This window comes from Pleuronectes platessa, chromosome 18, assembly GCF_947347685.1.
Source record: "Pleuronectes platessa chromosome 18, fPlePla1.1, whole genome shotgun sequence".
In the NCBI taxonomy this organism is placed as follows: Eukaryota; Metazoa; Chordata; class Actinopteri; order Pleuronectiformes; family Pleuronectidae; genus Pleuronectes; species Pleuronectes platessa.
Genome location: NC_070643.1, coordinates 16,624,447 through 16,642,157, shown reverse-complemented (window position 1 = coordinate 16,642,157; position 17,711 = coordinate 16,624,447). Strand labels below are relative to the sequence as shown.

Sequence of the window (17,711 nt, the reverse complement as noted above, 5' to 3'; positions counted from 1 at the left end):
AGGAGAAAAAAGAGTTGCAGGGGGAGAGAGAGATTTCATTCAGGGGGACACAAACAGAGCAAAACAAAAACCAGGAGGATGCTGGCAGGTAACTGATCCACCTGTGAGACGGCAAAACAGCAGCAGTACAATGAGCAGGAGCAACACGACGAGGAAGGGTTTGTTGAGGATGAACTGGGAAATGAAAATGATCAAGAATGTCCTTATTCTAGAAACAGTATCTACTTTATAAACATTCCACGGCTCAATTAAACAAGAATATTATGTTTCTTCATCAATGACAGATCTTTTTAAGGATCTGAAATCCGAGTTACAATTCAGATCAAGAAGATGGAACTGCAGTAAGGCTGATGAAATGCATCCTTTCACTGGCAGCTCTTCATCAAATATTAATATGCATCGAGTGTAGTACAGACTGTTCATGAGAGCACAGAATGGGTTTTTATATTAAGCTTGACTTTACCAGAATGTGGATGAAATGCAGTCAACTCAAATGTTGTTTTCATCAACATTTCCTGCACGATTTTCAGAAAAAAACCTGGCGAGACAGATTTTTCCTGCATAGATATGTTTAAGAAATGATTTTAAAGCTATAAGTGAAACTAAAACATCTATAAAAGCTCAGCTTACAATGTTAAAGCAAAGCCACTTGGCTCGTTTTATACGGTGAGGTTATTTTACTTATCCATTCACATTTTGTAAACCTAATTTGTTTTAACTGTTTTGCTGATGGGGACATTTAAAAGGGACGGATCAGAATGAGACAGGGCTGTGTTGTGATGTTCAGACATTTCCAAAAGAAGTAAATAGTAAAGCAAATCCAAACAGAGGGAGCTGAGGGAGACGGGGGGGGATGACAGAGACGGAGAGGGTCATTAATTGCTACAGGGTCGGGCAGGATCACTTAAGATGCACTAATTGCTCTCTGGGGGAGACTTGACTCTACATGAAGCTAGAAGCAATACCTTAAAGGTTACTCCGTCCACCTGCAAAAGCCACGAGGGAGAAAAGGTAGCAGCACATAGGATCAGAGGAGGAAGAGTTCAAGGGCAAAAGGGCAAAATGGGAGGAAAAAGCACTTAGTGAGGATATGATAAAAGTGGTAAAGTTGAAGCAGAAGTGCGACAGGGGAATAATATGTATATATACACAACAAACACAAAGGTCCCATAGCATTACCCTAAGACAAAACAGGAAAACTGAAGTTAATAGAAATTGTGGGAAAGTGTTTTGAAATGTAAAATACACTGAGAGCCCAAATCTCAGAAAAGTTTTTGTAAAGCCGACACCTTCATATTATTTTAAGGAAAACTTTCAAAATTTCATGGTTTTCGTGTCTTATTGTTTCTTTTTAATTACAAATAAGGTGTCAATTATAAACAGGGCACAAAAATGTTAACATGCAAAACACTTTGTGGTGTGAAAAGATTCAATCTTCAACTGCGCTGCAGCTCCATGAGATGACAGTGTTGGTGAGAGAGGGGACTAGATGGTGTTTGGATAAAGAAAAATTAGTAGCCGAAAAGCAAAAGCACCTCAGGCAGAGAAAATACACAATTATGAAACAGTACTTGTCACGAATGAGTCCGGTACAATATAATCATGTGGCAATTCTGAAGTCTTAAAATGTGTGAACCAAGCTTTAAACTTCTGATCCTAAAAAGTTGGGGACTATAAAACCAACTAATAAAACAATTAACTCAAATATCTTACTATACTAAAGAACAAAAGGTAACTTGGGTTAATTACCACAAATGACCCTTTCGCATCATGTGATATTGTAAAAATATTGCGGCGCTTTAAGCAAAGTTATTTGAATTCATCCTGTGAACTGTCACCATGATACTAACATGAGTTTTCACTTCTGAAACCTGACATCAGGGGTCACATTACATTTATCATGTTATTGTCCTTCTGTCAGAATTCATATGATACGGACACACAATTTCTGAAAAACTCTTGTATTTGAGTGAACTAACATTAGCACCCCCAGTGTATGGTGTATTTGAAGATCATTGCAGTAAAACCAACTATTACACAACTTTCAAAAGATCGCAAGGACAAACATTGATCCCACTTATTCACCTGCGTAACTCTCACACTGTTTTTTTTCAAGTAATTCTACCAGCTCTTTTGTGCGACTCGGAGCTTAGTGTTGTAGTCACAACAATGAACATCTCTATTACAGCCTGGTCCACAGAGAACAGAGCTTTCTCCCGTTACCTCTCGGTTTCTTTGCTCAGAGCCTGTCTGAAGCTTCTGTGGACTCTTCATCTGCTCCTCTAGTTTCTGGATCTCCTGCTGGAAGAAATCCCTCTCGTGTTCTCGGTCCACAGCTTGTTCCTGGACACCAAAATAAGAAAATAAAAATATGAGTAATAGACAGATATTAAAACAGATATTCAACAAAGACGACAGGAAAGCAGAGTTACTTTTCTCTGTCACTTACATCGAGGAACCTCCTGTTCTTCTCCAGCTGTTTCTCCAGAGCTTGGATCTGTTGCTGCAGGTCTCCGCTCTCGGTCATCTGAGCTTGCTCCAGCTCTATCACCCTGTTGACCTGTTCCTCCAGCTCGGCCTCCAGCTGCTTCACCTGCTTCAGGAGGTCTGTGTTCTCCTTCTCTGCCTGACGCTGGACCTCCACCTTCTCTTTCATCAGCTTCTCTGTCTCCTCCAGCAGGTCTACAGGGGGACGGAGAGGGGGAGAGGTTAGGCATCACTGCCTGACACCTGGAGGTGGTTGACGAGAGGGATTTAGTCATTCAGGTTTGATTTCAGTAATGAGCAGGATGCTGAGATGGATCTGAAGAGTCTGACGTCTGTGCGCCTGGTAAATTACAATTGATGCTGATTTTGCTCTTTTCAATGTTGATCCTTTTTCTTTCGCAACACTGTGGATTTCAGAGAATTCGATTTTCCTCCACTCCATACTGAAATAATGGCAAACATCAGACTCTTCTAACATCTCAGTCAGCTTCGCAACATAATGCCCTGTTACAAAACATGAACACCCATCATGGCGCCTCTTTACCATTCTGCCGACACCAGTGAACAACCCCCACCGGTTCACCCAGGATCAAACCCCAACAGGATTAGTGCAAAAGTGACAAGGTGAGAGAGTGCGGATGACACAGAGATCAAGCACATGGACAGTCCAGACATAGCAATACCCATGCCCAATAAGCGTTTACAGGCAGGGGGAGAGGGACTTCCTGAACCGCCAACCATCTCACTCAAAGAAATGCTGTAAACACAGCATGCACACATCTACATCAAAATAAACATAAACCATTAAAAAACACAGAGCGAAGATGGTTGACAATCAGGAAATCATAACTACAGTTATATGCCTGAAGATTACTTAATTTAAACATGCTAATATGAGTGCTAGCATTGATTCCAAGACATTAAGAACGACAGACCAGGACAAAATCAATGAAAATGAAAAGCCAAAGCGAAGGTTAGTGATTGGGCGGAGTGAATTTGTGAGCCCAAAGCAAGCAAGCTCCAAGCTCTTATTTATTTTCTGTTGGTGAGTTGCTGGATTAGGGTTAAACAGATGAATACTGTCACTCAGCTACAGTAGACAAATTAAAAGAACATATAGACATGAGCGAGCCATGCTCAAAGTGGACACACCTGCTTCAGGTGCTGCAACCATTGCAGCTTCAACTAGGCCTACGGGAGGATAAGAAAGCACAGGAGTTTAACATGCTCTGCTTTTTGTCATGAACAGGAGAAAGAAAGGTGGAGATAGTCTGGAGGTGCGTTTTTCTGTCTGCCAGTTGTAGGTTAATGCTGCAGAAAGGATGTCGTGAAAGGAAAAGCTTTCGGAAACAGCCCCTTTTTGGTCTCCACACTCAGATACAGAATACTCACCACTTTAACAGTGAAACCCATGGGAAACCTTTTTGATCATATATAATGTAAAATGAGCAGATGCAGTTATCAAACTTGATGTTTCTGGAAGTACCTGTAAATGCTTATGACCTGTGTCACAAAAAGCAGTAGCAAGTGTTACAGTAATGTAGATAAGCCCAAAGGTGTTGACTCGACAAAAACTATAATTCTTTTATTGACTATTTGACCCTTGGTCTTTACACCTGACACTGATTATACCATCCGGCAACTCACGCTCGTACATGTATTAAATCACTTTCATTAGGTCACAGAAACATGTGAACTACAGAGGAAATCAATATGAGGGCTGTGCACCTTTAAATCAGGCTTAGACCTTTCAGAGAAACCAGTATAAAGGTAGATGAAGGAATTGTATACTGTCAATATAATATACTGTGTAAAGAGTAGCAGTTTAAAAGACAATTCAAAACAATGATTAAAACTACTGGATGACATGCAGCTGACTCTGGGTAAATGATTCATGTCAAATCAAGCTTTAACGAGTAATTCAAAGTTTTTGTGTCAGTTTATGAGACAAACGTTTGACCTTCGTTTAATACAATAGTGCGAAACAAACTGGAACCAGAAACTTGAGCCCTGATGAAATACAAAAGAAAATCTTAGGAGACAGATGAAATTGTATATTTCCGGTCATAATTTACTCCGTTTTTCTTCTTTCTAGACATGAAAAATCTACAATTAATGGTTCAGAACAAGCTGAATATACTGATTTCCAAATATTTCCTGTCTACAAGTAGTGTTGGTTATTCTCATCTTCGTCGGGGGGGTTCTGGAATACGTACAAAGCTCACGTGGACCGGCGTTCTCCCTCATAGCGTCCTGTTGGCGTGACAGCAGCTCCCGCTCCTCCTGCATCTGAAGCCTCTCCTGCTCCAACTCCTGCAGCCGGCTACTTGTAACCTGCAGGGAAAAAAATCATAACCACTTATAACGTGGCTTATATTAAAATATTTGTTTTGTTACTTAATGCATAAGGCTGGGTTCTGTGTACGCTGCGGTGGATTTGCTGCACTAATGGCATCACCATCAACGGAATGCACTATGTAGGACTGCCTCAAAATCAACTTCAGTACCCAAAAGATTTAAATGAGATTTCAATGCACAACAATGAATATCTATAGAGCAGAGGGGAAAGAAATCTATATTTCCCTCTGGCTACACAGAAAAAATTTGTTAGTGGGATCAACCTATTGTTGGTTTTGAATATATGCGTCAAAATGTGTGGATATCTGATCCGAGCCCGAGGTCAGGCCGGGTGTAGACAAAATATTTTTTAAATAATATTCAGATCAGGTGTCATCCCATTGGCTTTTTAAACTTCATGTGCCTGTAATTCGGGGAAAAAAGCATCTCGCTCAGGTCAGGTTATGACACAAATAAACAAAAAGCCTCTCGGTTCTGCTCAGGCTTGGTTAATTTTCTCTTGGGCTTAAAATGGCCAGGGAATTGTGGCCCAATTCTCACTTTAATATATGTGTTCATGCATATATATGATAAGAAAGAAGAATCGCACTACTTTAATGCCTCCCATTTTATTCTATATGTGCATATTTTTAGTTTTTCATTCTGGCAGATGGAATTCAACCTGAAATGACTGTGCTTAAGCATGACTCACAACTCTGTCTCACGAATATATACTTTCAACATGGTCGAGTGACGTGCTGCCTCACAGAAAGGTTATCATCCTTCCTCCTCACCTGCAGCTCTTGCTCAAGGTTCATCTGCAGCTCTGCCTTCTGACGCAACTGCTCCTCACACGCAGCCCGTTCGTCCGTGTAGCCATCAATTACACCTGAGTGTGGACAGTGTGGGAGAGAAGGAATCAATCAGCAGAAGAACACAGCGGAATTAGCTTGAGCCCTGTTGTCAAGGTTCAGTCGCACGCACACACACATAAGGCTGCCGTCCAGATGAATGAGCACTTAGCAGCGGGAGACAAAATCCAAGGTTACCAACAACACAAAAGCAAACGAAAACACACAAACAAAGCGACGTGCACAACCACGCATTCAAAGGCAGAGACGAATACAAGTGAGCACGTCTGACCCATTTAGCTCGACATGAAGAACACGCAGTAAACACAATGCAAAGCTCTATGATTACTGTCACAGGTCAGCAAGCATTAGGCACCATGGTATTTAGTTCATGGATACGGGGGAGGAGGTAGGCACATAATTACAGACCAGTCAAAGACCATTCATTAATTCACTGTGATTCCAATTTTTGTGTAGAACGAGGCCAAATCTAAATATTTCAGATTTTTTCCTGCATGTGTATAATCTCGTGTGGACAAAGACCTCTTTATCCTATCTGAAGCTGAGAGAGACAGAAGGTAAATGTCACCTGCGTTGTCATTTGATTTCAGAAATGTCAGCAGGAACCTAAGCTGTGTGTAAAGTTTGCCTAAGGAGGGATACCTGATACCTGACACAGATGCACATAATTACTCCCCCAAAAAAACACTGTCCACCGAAGACACAGAGTTCTCCCGACAATCTGCAAAACAACTTCCTCATGACATTGCAGCCGTCTAACTAATCTCAATCTCGTCCCATTTCATTGACGTGTCACATCAGCAGGTGAAGAAGATATTCTTTCCAGGTTGAGTCCGTCACTTAACTCAAAACCAGTTTGAAGAGGACACACCCTGAGCTTTTACCTACGTGGATCCATCCACTTGCTGTAGCAGGTGTCCATGAGACAACAGATTTCAAGCACTCCTTCACAGTTTATAAGGAAGAAGCATGCCACGTAACCAGATGCGGAAAAAAGTCTGACTGACTCATTTGAATGAAATGTCAGGTTCAGAGCTTGGGGGGTAGAATCTATTCTCTCTTGGAGCTGCAACTATAAGTGAATCGACAGACAATTTATTGGGGAAATTGTGTGATTGTTTCACTCTTCTTTTTCGAAAAATTTACTAAAATAAATGGATTTGCTGCTTTTCTTCAACAATAAATCAAAAATATTTAGCTTCTGTACAAAACAAGCTTTGGGATATTATCAACATAACTGTTGCCTACTGCCTTATTATCTATATTGTTCTTCCACAGAGGTCACATGATACTAATCATATGACGGCAAATATTTGCTTTTCTCTGGCACCTTATGACCATAAACAAACATGGTAACAGGATCCTACAAATGTTAAAGACACTGAAAGATTAGAAGTTGTTATAAACTCACCATCGTTCAGTGTCACGAGGCCAGAGTGTGGGACATGACTGCTGTACACTTAGTGAAGTGAGTAAAGAGTGAATGTGGTTGTAACAGTTGACCCTCATGGACCAGCTGTCTCTGACAAGGATGGTCCAGGCGCCCTGCCCTCCCGTCCCACAAGGCCCTGTCACTGCTCTTAAATCGTTTTCAGTTGTAAAATAAACAGCGAAGTCGGACTGAGCTTTCTGTCCTGAAGATTTTTCTGACTGTTTCATTCATACGCAATAATTTTTGCTGTCGATATAATCAAATGTGTTCAAACACAAACAAGAAACAGATTCACAAATGCTAATTACCATTTGTCGATTTCTCAGCACAGATGGTCTCACACTCCTTTACACTTCCACTCCAACAGCTGATCCCCTCACTCCCAGTAACAACCCCCACCTCCGAACCAAATCAGTGCCTTATGCTCTCTAATGCAGCTCTGTTTCCTGTAATCATTAATAGATCGCCCACAAGAATCCATGGAGACTGTGAGTGAAAGTGCATTTCTTGAAGACTTGTGTGAGGAAAATATCTTTAAGGTGGCTTCACATTTAAGTCAGATTCTGTGACAACCTCCTGGGGCCCCAATAAATGTGATAAACTTTAAAATCAAACTAAAACATAACTGAAATCATTTCACGCTGATCCTATTTTCTAAAAAGAAATCACAAATACACAGTCTGTTAAAAACACTCACCCTCTGCGCGGTGAAGCTCCAGAGCCAGCTGCTCCCGTGCGCGGGACTCCTCTGAGACCCTCTCCTGCAGCTCCTCCTGCTTCTGGATCAGCTCGCTCATCTCCTGGTTGTGGCGGAAGGACTCCCGCATCAGCTCGGTCTGGGTCATCCGGGCATGTTCAAGCTGAGGAGGGGGAAAGGAATGACTCGTTTAATCTCAGCAAATGTAAAAGGTTTTTAATGTTAGATCTTTGCCCTAAAGGAGCACTCCACCAATTTTACGTATGAAGATCAGTTTACCAGTCGTAGAAAGAACTACTCAGCTGGAGAAAATCAGTTTCGGCCGATAGCGTCAGAGTTATATTGATTTGGAAAGAGTTAAAAAGAGTTAAGGAGCCAGAAAGGATCATTAAAGTTCTGACAATGGAGTGAAAGTTAAAAATCACTGGATCAACCCTCAGCAAACAACACATCTATTTATCATGTGAAAGGGACACTTAAGACAACCACTGTCAGTAGTGATACAGAAAAATAACCCTGCACTTACCAAACTCATTACATGAGAGAAGGGAAACATTTGATCATGTGATTATATGACAGGTTTGACACAATCTCTTGTCAATGTCTATTTTAACATTGTATAAATGATTTTCCTACTGATGACAATTTATGCTGAGAAAATATTTAGTTTTATACTCTTTTAATTTGCAGCCAGGGAGCAAATCGATAGATCAAGGTATAAGACAGTTTTTTATTGACCTGAATGAGAAAGCATTTTGTTTTCACCTTTAAAAATGTAAAACGACTGCGAACGGAATGAGAAAACAGTTCACTGTCTCATAATGTGAAAACAACATACATGCACGTCTGCACAAAAAAAGGCAACCTGTACAAAAGTCAAAAGCAAAATGAGGCGATGTGTAAACGTGACACACTAACACTATGACATCACCTCTTGTCAGGCCACAGAGGGCAGAGATATCATTACGACCCAATAAACCGCCAGCGCGTTCGCATTCGTTTCATATTTGCTTTCCATAGATTTCCATCTACCTGAGCAAAGGTCTTGTAATGTTACGGGAAGCAGGAAGAAGCAAAGTGCTCCTGCCACATAGAAGTCATATTTTCATTTACTTATTGAAAGGCAGCACAGAGAGCTGCTTGTTTCGTGCTTGGAACTGCATCACATCTGCATGTGTGGACCTGAACTAAATAAAACAGGCTGAGAGAAAATGTGCCCATAAGAAATTAATCAGCTACATGTCCTACATCCATCTGAGGCTGTTTCAAATTGCACAAACCTACTCTGTATGTGTAATTTAAAAAGCTGTACAGTTGTGGGTTGAAGGTGTAAAACTTACTGTATAAGGAGGAGTAGGCAGGGAGATTTTGGAGATAACCTTAAGCAAGTGACCATTAGTCCTGTGATTGATGTGTGAGATCTTTGTCTGAATCATCACAGCATTTTTCTCATTCAAGATGCTGCAAATTGGGAAAGGTCGGGGAAGGGGTATACGAGATTCCACCTCGTACACATCCTGATCCTCCCCCTCCACCCACGTGGTGTTCTGCATGCTCGAATTCCAGTAAGAGCGGTGGGAGTCCATGGTAAAGGATGGATGCGTGAAGGGAGAACTTCCAACCTCGTTCTGTTACGTTGGCGCTCTTTTCCTGGATTCATCAAAAGACGTCTCAACTTGCCACGATCCGTCAGGCTAGGCTGTGAGACCGCAAATGAGAATGAAGTCCAGTGGGGAGAGAAGGTGGTGGATGGCTCCAAGCAACAGTTTCTATGTTTGCCACACACCAGCAGAGTAAACAACATAGGGATAGGGTGACATTCACGTCATCTTGATCACATGCTGCCTGGTGGAGGTAGAACGAGTTCCAGGTACACATTGAGACAGAAAATCCTCGGACAGCGGCGAAAGTTTTATAAAAAGTTTCATCCTCGGGAGCAGGTGTATTCCATAGCTTGGTCCGAGAGCTTAGAGGGCATTCCTGAACATGACAGCACAAGGTATCTCAACAAAAAGGCAAGCATTTCTCCTACTTGTGTCCTCTTTGAAAAGCTCCAGTCATCTCTGTGTTAATTCTGACCTTCTTTCTTCACAATATGATGCCGCTCCGTAAAGCTCCCGCTCCCCCGTCAGCTCAAGCTCTCTCGCTCTCTCTCGCTCTCTCTCTGGAGATTCTTTAACAATACTATGCCACCGTAGCAACCCCGACCTGCAGGGAAGCCTCCCAGGGGCCCCTTTTAATTGTTTGGTCCAAGCGGCAGCCAGCCGAGGGTGAAATGACAGCGAGTGGATGTAAAGTCGCTCAGTCTTCTTACTTCCTTCGTAGGACTGTCATTCCCTCTCTCTGCACATGCTCGGTGCTTACAACATAGTATTACTCACTGATGCCGGATAGGTCTCCTGTCAGGCGCGGTTTACTTACCCCCAGGCGGGCTACAGTCACTCTGTTACACTCACTTTGCCTCCGTCCACTCATGTGGTGTAAAAAATAAAAGGATTAAATCCTGGACTTCCAGGTTAGTTTTCCCCGATCTGAGTGGAGGATTTTTTTCTTCCACTTCCTACACTGATCGCTCACAGCAGGATACTGTTCAGCAAAAGTGGGAGGGAAGCAGGCGTGGCTTCAATCCTGAGTGCCAGTGGACCAGGTAGACTTGCAAATAGATCTCCCCCCCCCACTCACACACACACACACACACACACACTCCTTATAGGCACAAATAACCACAGACAAGACACACCCTTTTCACAAAATGTTGCCAAACTGGATTCCCTCCCTATAGGCAGCCACAAAAAGAAGCAATTAAGTCGCTCTGACATTCAGCCTGTAGGTCCCACCTACTGTCTCTGTTTGACATGTCAACAGTCATACTATTTCCATGTCTCACTGAGGCGTCTCACCGGCAGATAATGGGAGGGGAGCAATGAGCGAACACAAACACCTTTCCCGAGCAAATCATTTACAGCAGTAGTTTAACGCTTAGGACACTTAACATTCCTGACCGGCTTGTTACATCAATCTTTCTCTCACGAAGCTGCTTCACAGACATGATGATCCAGCTCCGCTCACTGAAAGATTAATGTGTACGGGATCAATAGTAGCAGGAGAAAATCATTGAGCAAACCATTAGAGGCTTTGTTGATTACAAGTTTATTGTGCTGTGAATTGTGTGTAGTTGGAAGAGATGTAAACTGCGAGTGGATGTTTACTGGAGCTGCAAGCAACTGTCCTTTTAATTTAGTTATTTATCTGGTGCTTATTGTATGTGTCGTGTGTAATCTATTATTATAAAAAAGATGAGCATACATTTCCCAGAATCCTTGTTGTCAAATATATATAAAAAAGGTCTTGTTCTGTTTAACTAGCATTTCAAAACTGAAAGATATCCTGTTCATGATTCAGTTATTTTAGAAGACCTTTTTCATTTGGATGTTGGAGAAATTTTTCTGGCTTTTAATTTAATTTAAAAACTACTCAAACAATGAATCAGTTATAACAATTATTGCTGATATATCAATGTATAATTCAAGCTTATGTACATGTAGCAAACGTACATAATTAACTTATTGTAGTGATAACGTTCTGTGGCAGAGATGGCCGGTGGAACAACGATGCTGTGATGCCTGACCTGAAATTTGTTTCAAGCTATTTTTAGATCACCAAGATAAAATGCATGTCGGCGTGAATAATGCATGAATTCCAGCCAAGGGGAAGATGTGTCGTGCAGTCAGTTACAGTAACACATCCACTGCCCTACTTAAACTGTGCCCGTCTCTGTGGGCTGACACTGGACACAGCAGGCACGTTACACAGACAGCCTGCAGGGGGGTGGAGCTGCTCCGTCCCACTGGACTACGATAGGCAGGTCCGCCGGACAAAAGCTCAAGTGTAAACACAACCCGTATCTACAGGCAACCATCGGGAATGAGGCAGCTCTTTTGTGCGTGAATTCTAGACAGGACAACTTTGTTGCCGGCCAGATTCTGCAGCCTCATCACCATTATATGACCGTGAACGGGCGTAGAAGCTCACAGGGGGTTAACTGTGCGGAGAGTGGGCATTTAAACGTTTTGTCAAAAGCTAAACGTGTCACTAGGGTTTTCCGTTGATTAGTGACTTATAGTAAAACAAACACGGAGCCCTTCTGAAACATTAACCCACTTAAGATTGACTTCACTTGACCAGGGATTTTAACTCAGGGTGGGTTTCAAATATTAAGAGTGATGATTATTTAAATGTTTACAAAGATGGTTTGGTCAGAATCTGTAGGCTGGCTTTACTCCTCATGTTAAGCTAAGATAAGCTAACCAGTTTCTGGCTTCCTGCTTCATATCCAGCATCTATCTTTCATCATCATCTTTTCTTACTGATCTCTCTGCAAAACAACTAGTCTCTAATTACTAATGTATTTCCCCAAAAATTAAACTACTTATTTACAAAACTGTTTCATTGAGCAGTTTGAGATATTTTTATTATATGTTTGAATCACTTAACAAATCTGAAATGTGAGCAGAATTCTAGAACTCATGCCAAACCTAAATTAAGTTGCCCCATTTAACTGAGACGTTAGATAACTAACTGTTTGCAAAGTGTAAAAGAATATCTCAGAAAGATACTTTTTGTAAAACCGAATAATTTTACTTCTCAGGTTAAAGACAATCAAATTTTCCTGGTAAATAGAAAGTGTGATTTGCTTAAGGCAAGAAAATGACCTGATCTAGTAAATCCGTGCTGTGACACTAAACCAAGAACAGCTGAGTGACAGAGTTTGGTTTGTACCTGGTTGGTGGTGTCTGTGATGGCCATTAACATCTTCTCCAGAGCCGTTTGGAGGCGGCTGCCGATGCCCATGAGATGTTCCTCGTTCTCTAACTGGGTCCCCGCCCCCAGCAGCAGAGTTTCCATCATCTTCTGGGACTCCTCCAGACCCCCATCAGCCTCCGTCTCCCCGGACCACGAAATCACATCGTCTGTGGAGGTCTCACTGCCCTGGCAACTGTCAGCAGCGTGACCTGGAGCGACAGAGAGTGTAAATATATCACACACTCCCACATGAGGTTTAAAGCACCAAGTGGTTTATTACATCGGCCATGAAGCGTTTCAGGTAATAGAGATATTTTTCCTGCTTGCAATAACTTGAAAGTTACAGTACATGAGAGTACACCCACACAATTATTGCTAGAAATACTAAATGTTGAGCTACTATTTACTAGCTACTTCCCATGTTACATTACAAACGATTACGCATTACCTTCATAGAAATAGAGTAAGTTGTTGTAAGGCTTCTTAAACTAGAATTACCACCTTTCAGTTGTATGAGATTATGTAATCTATGTAGTAACGACTTTGACCTTTAAACACAAAAATCGAATGTGTTCATCTTTCAGTCCAAGTGAACGTTTGAGCCAGATTCGAATGACTCCTCTCAAAGTGTTCCTGCCAGAAAATACAATGCCTCTGGTCATGGTCATAAAAATGCTCACGATGTGTAGTTTGTATTAACGACAGAGCAAGATAGAAAGCAGAGCTAAAAAATAAAACCACAACAAACGCTCACACAACTGCCTTCAAGCTGGTTGACGTGATGTATCGTGACAGCTGGAGGCGGCAGTGAGATTCACACTTGACACTTTGTTTGGGTTCTATTTCTGACAGAACATTTTCATACTGGAACAATATTGACACGCAGACACACCTGGATAGAGCACTGAATCTTTTAAAGCACAGAGGTAGTCAAGGTATTTTCATGCGTCATTGGTTATTACAGAATTGAATGGATTGGAGCCCGGTGCTCCATGACGTTCAGCTCTGTGACTTGATGCCTGAACACAACTGCACCTCTGTGCTCGGTCCATTTAACTGGAATATCTCTGCTTAGCATAACTCGAAAGTTATTTGCATAGAAACACAAGATTAGGTAAAGTTCAGTCTCCGCTGCACATGAAGAAATTCTCTTGCAGGTACGTGAGTCGACGACACCGACCCAAGACCCGCTGATAAGGGCAGTTTAATACTATGTCATATTTCATCTTTTAAAAAACGGTAAGAATCCAGTTACAGGGTCGTTAATTAATCCACAGCTTGGATTGTGGCAAAGTCTTAGTATCAACAACATTGTTAAGATTTGACTGTTGTCATGAGACTATCTGTTGTCTGTTGCTTCCATGGATTCACCACATTCACTTGTAATGAACCATTCACACTTCAGGCTAATCTGATATTCATCCTGACATCGTAATTACAGGACTAACTATCCTTGCTGCTCTTTGCACAGTTAGTGATCGCAATGAATTTGTGGGTCATAACTTTACAAGCGTAACAAGACAGTAGACTATGTGTTAATGTAAATGTTCAGCATAGAAACCACACCAAACCTCTTTGGATATGGAAATTAATTATGAAGTCATGAAGCAGTTTATCTGACACTTTGAAACTGAACTGAAACTAAACTCTATCCACACTTCTCTGACTTCTCTGAGTCCAATTTATTAAAAAGATGTCATAAATTTTAACCCCATTAAGTGTAACTTATATTATAAACAAACAGTTAAGCAAACCTAATATAAATAAACTCATGGTCAGCTCCACTCGACAAAATATCATAATTACCATAATCAAGAAGGTTCTGGTTTGCCCCCATCCATTTGTTTGTTTGTTTGTTTGTTGTTTTAAGCAGGATTACGCAAAAACTAGAGAATAGATTTCCATAAAACTAGGACGGGACATGGGCCAAGAATGAACTCATTATATTTTGACAGAGATACAAGGGATGGATCCAAGAATTTTGTTGTCCACTTTCTTTACAGTCTTTCCATCTGTGGCCAGGATAAAGAGACCAGCATTTGTATCTTCACCATTTCTAAACCTCTGTGGTACTTGCCTGCAGCATGAGGCCTGAAGGGCGGTGTGTTAACTTTCTGCCAGGTTGCTCTCTGTGAGGTGGAGAGGGGCGGTGCAGCCTGCTGCTCTTCACTGGAAGCATCACAGCGACTTTGCATGTGGAGGCCCATAGTTTCCTCTGCTGCTGCCGTGGTCTTCAGGACATCGACCAGCACCTGAGTGAGTTTCTCATTGGCCTTACGCAACAGGTTTCTAAAAGAACAAGAGGAAAGAAGAGTTTCTTTAATATGTGAAGTGGACATCAAGAAGGAAAAGTCAGTAAAAGCTTGATATTTAACTGCGCCAACTTTGGCTTGACCAGGAAGCAAGCAATTTTTATGATTCATGGACAGAATCAAACAAGCATGCAGCAGGTTATCATACAGGAAGAACTTTCTATATAGACTTGATTTGATTAATAGACCATTAGAGAGCAGTTTGAATGCAACGCTACCTTTCAATGTCCGTATCGGAAGATTCTCCATCATTCTGTGAGGATAACTTTATTCGCGTCCCACCTGGATCTTCCTCTTCCTCGGCTTCTTCCTGATCGTCCTTCCTCTTCTTTAGGGCCTGGACGGGCAGAAGAGACAACACAGACAGCAGCCCCGTCATTGTAAAATCGCAGCGGGATAAAAAGACTTCTGAAAACTCTGAGCAGCAGAGGACAGTGTGGCTGGATGTGCGACAGTGAGAGTGAATTCAAATTAGGCACCATACAGCACACGTACATGCGCACTGCCCTTTTTACGAGCACACAGACACACACACACACAAACACAAAGACGCACTTCTCACTCCCTTGGAGCTGAGAGAAACACTACTATCTTTGTGCTGCTATGGCAACAGGTGCACCTGAGCCATATAGACAATAGCGCCACCTCCTGGGAGAAGAGCATAAATTCAGCTCTGCTTCTACAGAGACTTCAGAGGAGCGAGATGGAGACTGATCTCAATTAAAGCACTTTTACTGACACGTCTGAGTATATGTTTTAAATAGCACTTTTATAGTTTTCTTACGAACGATATCTAATACTGTAAACTTAGTGAAGTTTTAAACTGTGTGATACGTAAGAGAAGTACTGAATAAACTGGTTTGTGGTAAAGTAGCATAGAATTGGTTTATAGCTATAAAAAGAAAAATGTAAGTGTCCCACTTCACACCGATTTATATGCATAAATGTTAAAAAATGTCTATTTTAACAGATACTAATCTAATGACTATGATATTAAGTCTAAAAGTCTGATGACCAAATAACAAAGCATAACACGAAACACAATACAATCATCATTTGATGTTCCATCATTTTCAAATCTCAAAAGCTTGTTTTATAAACGTTCATCGTCATAATTTATAATCTAGAAATACTTTATCCATATCTAACGCTCCCAGGGAACATTAAAGGTTTGTTTCCAAAATAAATGTTTCATGCAGGATATCTCTTTACAACAGATCATTCTGGATTTTAAGTCAATCTTTTATTTTCTGAGCAATAACTCCACAATGTTCACCACAATGAAATTATGAACCCAGTGGTGCTAATCTTAAGAGAGAAATAGACAATTTAGAATAATTTATGAGAGAATAACACGGGGCACAAAAACCTCTCGGCTGGGTGTTGTCACATACTAAAGACGAAATGCCAGAGACATTTTTTACATTATTAAAATTAATCTTAGCCACTGGTAGAAGCTTAAGAACTTTTTTCTCTGAATTATAATTTCTGTATCAGCACCAAGTGTGTGTGTAGCAGCAACTTATTTGATAAGGAACATTGAACCTGACAGCCCCTGCTACCACACAGTTAAAGCTTAATCATGCAATAAATGGTAAGTGAAAGACGACCAGACACTGGGATTAGCTATTCAAGAAATGAGGACGTGAGGAAACCACGACACATAAGTGTATGGATGATGAAAATGTGAATCATCTAGAATCACAACTACTCTTTGACATCAAACCAATTGATTTCCCTAAATCTGGTTATGACTATGTATGGTTACTAAAAGAGCTTATCAAAAGTATATTAGTATCTCAATTTATAGCAAATAAGTCACTAGAGAAGAGTCAAATAATCCTAATAAATAAACCGGAGGGTTTAAGTTGGCATCCCGTTTTAAATGGTCCTGTGTTGCTTTCAGGGTGAAGGGGTTAAATAATATATAAAATAGGATCCCATTGTTGATGTTTCTGTAAACTTGAAAACCAAATTATGTTGCTGTAAAAGTTTGCACAAGGCAAAATTAAACAGCTTCAACCCCAACATTAACTTTACATAGTATGGTCGGACACAAATGTATGACAGCATTTTTGGAAATTATTGCCACAACAGATGTGAGTCGCCTCAGATGAAATGTGGTACAAATGAAGGTGAAAGTAAATCAACCAATTAGGTATAACCTCTCACTAACCTGCTCAGGTGCTGTTTCACTTCTCTGCAGCTCCTCCTTTAATTTTCGGATCTCGGCGTTCCTCTCCTCCAGCTCCTTCTCCAGTCTCTCCCTCTCCACCTCCTCCATCCAGGCGCCCTGGGAAAATGAAGCCCTGGAGGCTGGCTGCTTGTCCTCCCTCTCCTTCATCTCCTCCTCATATGACCGCGTCTGCATCGAGGTACTCGTCTGGCAGGAACGCTGGATGCGAGCCAGCTCAGTCTGCTGTGCAAACTCCACTGACATCTGAACTATGGCCTGAAAGAAAACATGGATACAAAGATATTTTAAAGAACTCTATATCATGTGGGACATAGTGGAGATCTGAGAGGGTTTCATTGTGTTTCACTTTTCAGATTAACTCTAGGGCTGCAAAGATTGGTTTCATTTTCAATTATTCTGCAGATTTTATTTTGTTAACTAATGGTTTGGTCTGTAAAATGTCAGAAATAGGTGAAAATGAGACTTCACAAAGCCACGATAACAACTTTATCTTTAACTATTAAGTTAAGTATCACAATCACTTTATAAATATAAATACATATTTTCATATTAATACAAATAAATACAATCTTCG

General features: G+C 41.1%; 1 protein-coding gene across 6 annotated transcripts in view; it reads right to left on the bottom strand.

Annotated features, from left to right (window-relative positions):
- akap9 (A kinase (PRKA) anchor protein 9) overlaps positions 1-17,711 on the bottom strand; it is a 54,998-nt gene that overhangs the window by 14,124 nt on the left and 23,163 nt on the right. For 5 of the 6 annotated variants that reach the window (XM_053447330.1, XM_053447331.1, XM_053447335.1 and 2 more), the window contains 10 exons: positions 17,117-17,392; positions 15,159-15,277; positions 14,706-14,917; positions 12,605-12,837; positions 7,826-7,988; positions 5,619-5,713; positions 4,704-4,821; positions 3,640-3,678; positions 2,450-2,682; positions 2,224-2,343 (listed from right to left, as the gene is read on the bottom strand). In XM_053447330.1, coding sequence (XP_053303305.1) covers positions 2,224-2,343; positions 2,450-2,682; positions 3,640-3,678; positions 4,704-4,821; positions 5,619-5,713; positions 7,826-7,988; positions 12,605-12,837; positions 14,706-14,917; positions 15,159-15,277; positions 17,117-17,392 — 1,608 coding nt within the window. The remainder of the gene's footprint in view (positions 1-2,223; positions 2,344-2,449; positions 2,683-3,639; positions 3,679-4,703; positions 4,822-5,618; positions 5,714-7,825; positions 7,989-12,604; positions 12,838-14,705; positions 14,918-15,158; positions 15,278-17,116; positions 17,393-17,711) is intronic. The other variant, XM_053447332.1, reaches the window with a different exon arrangement.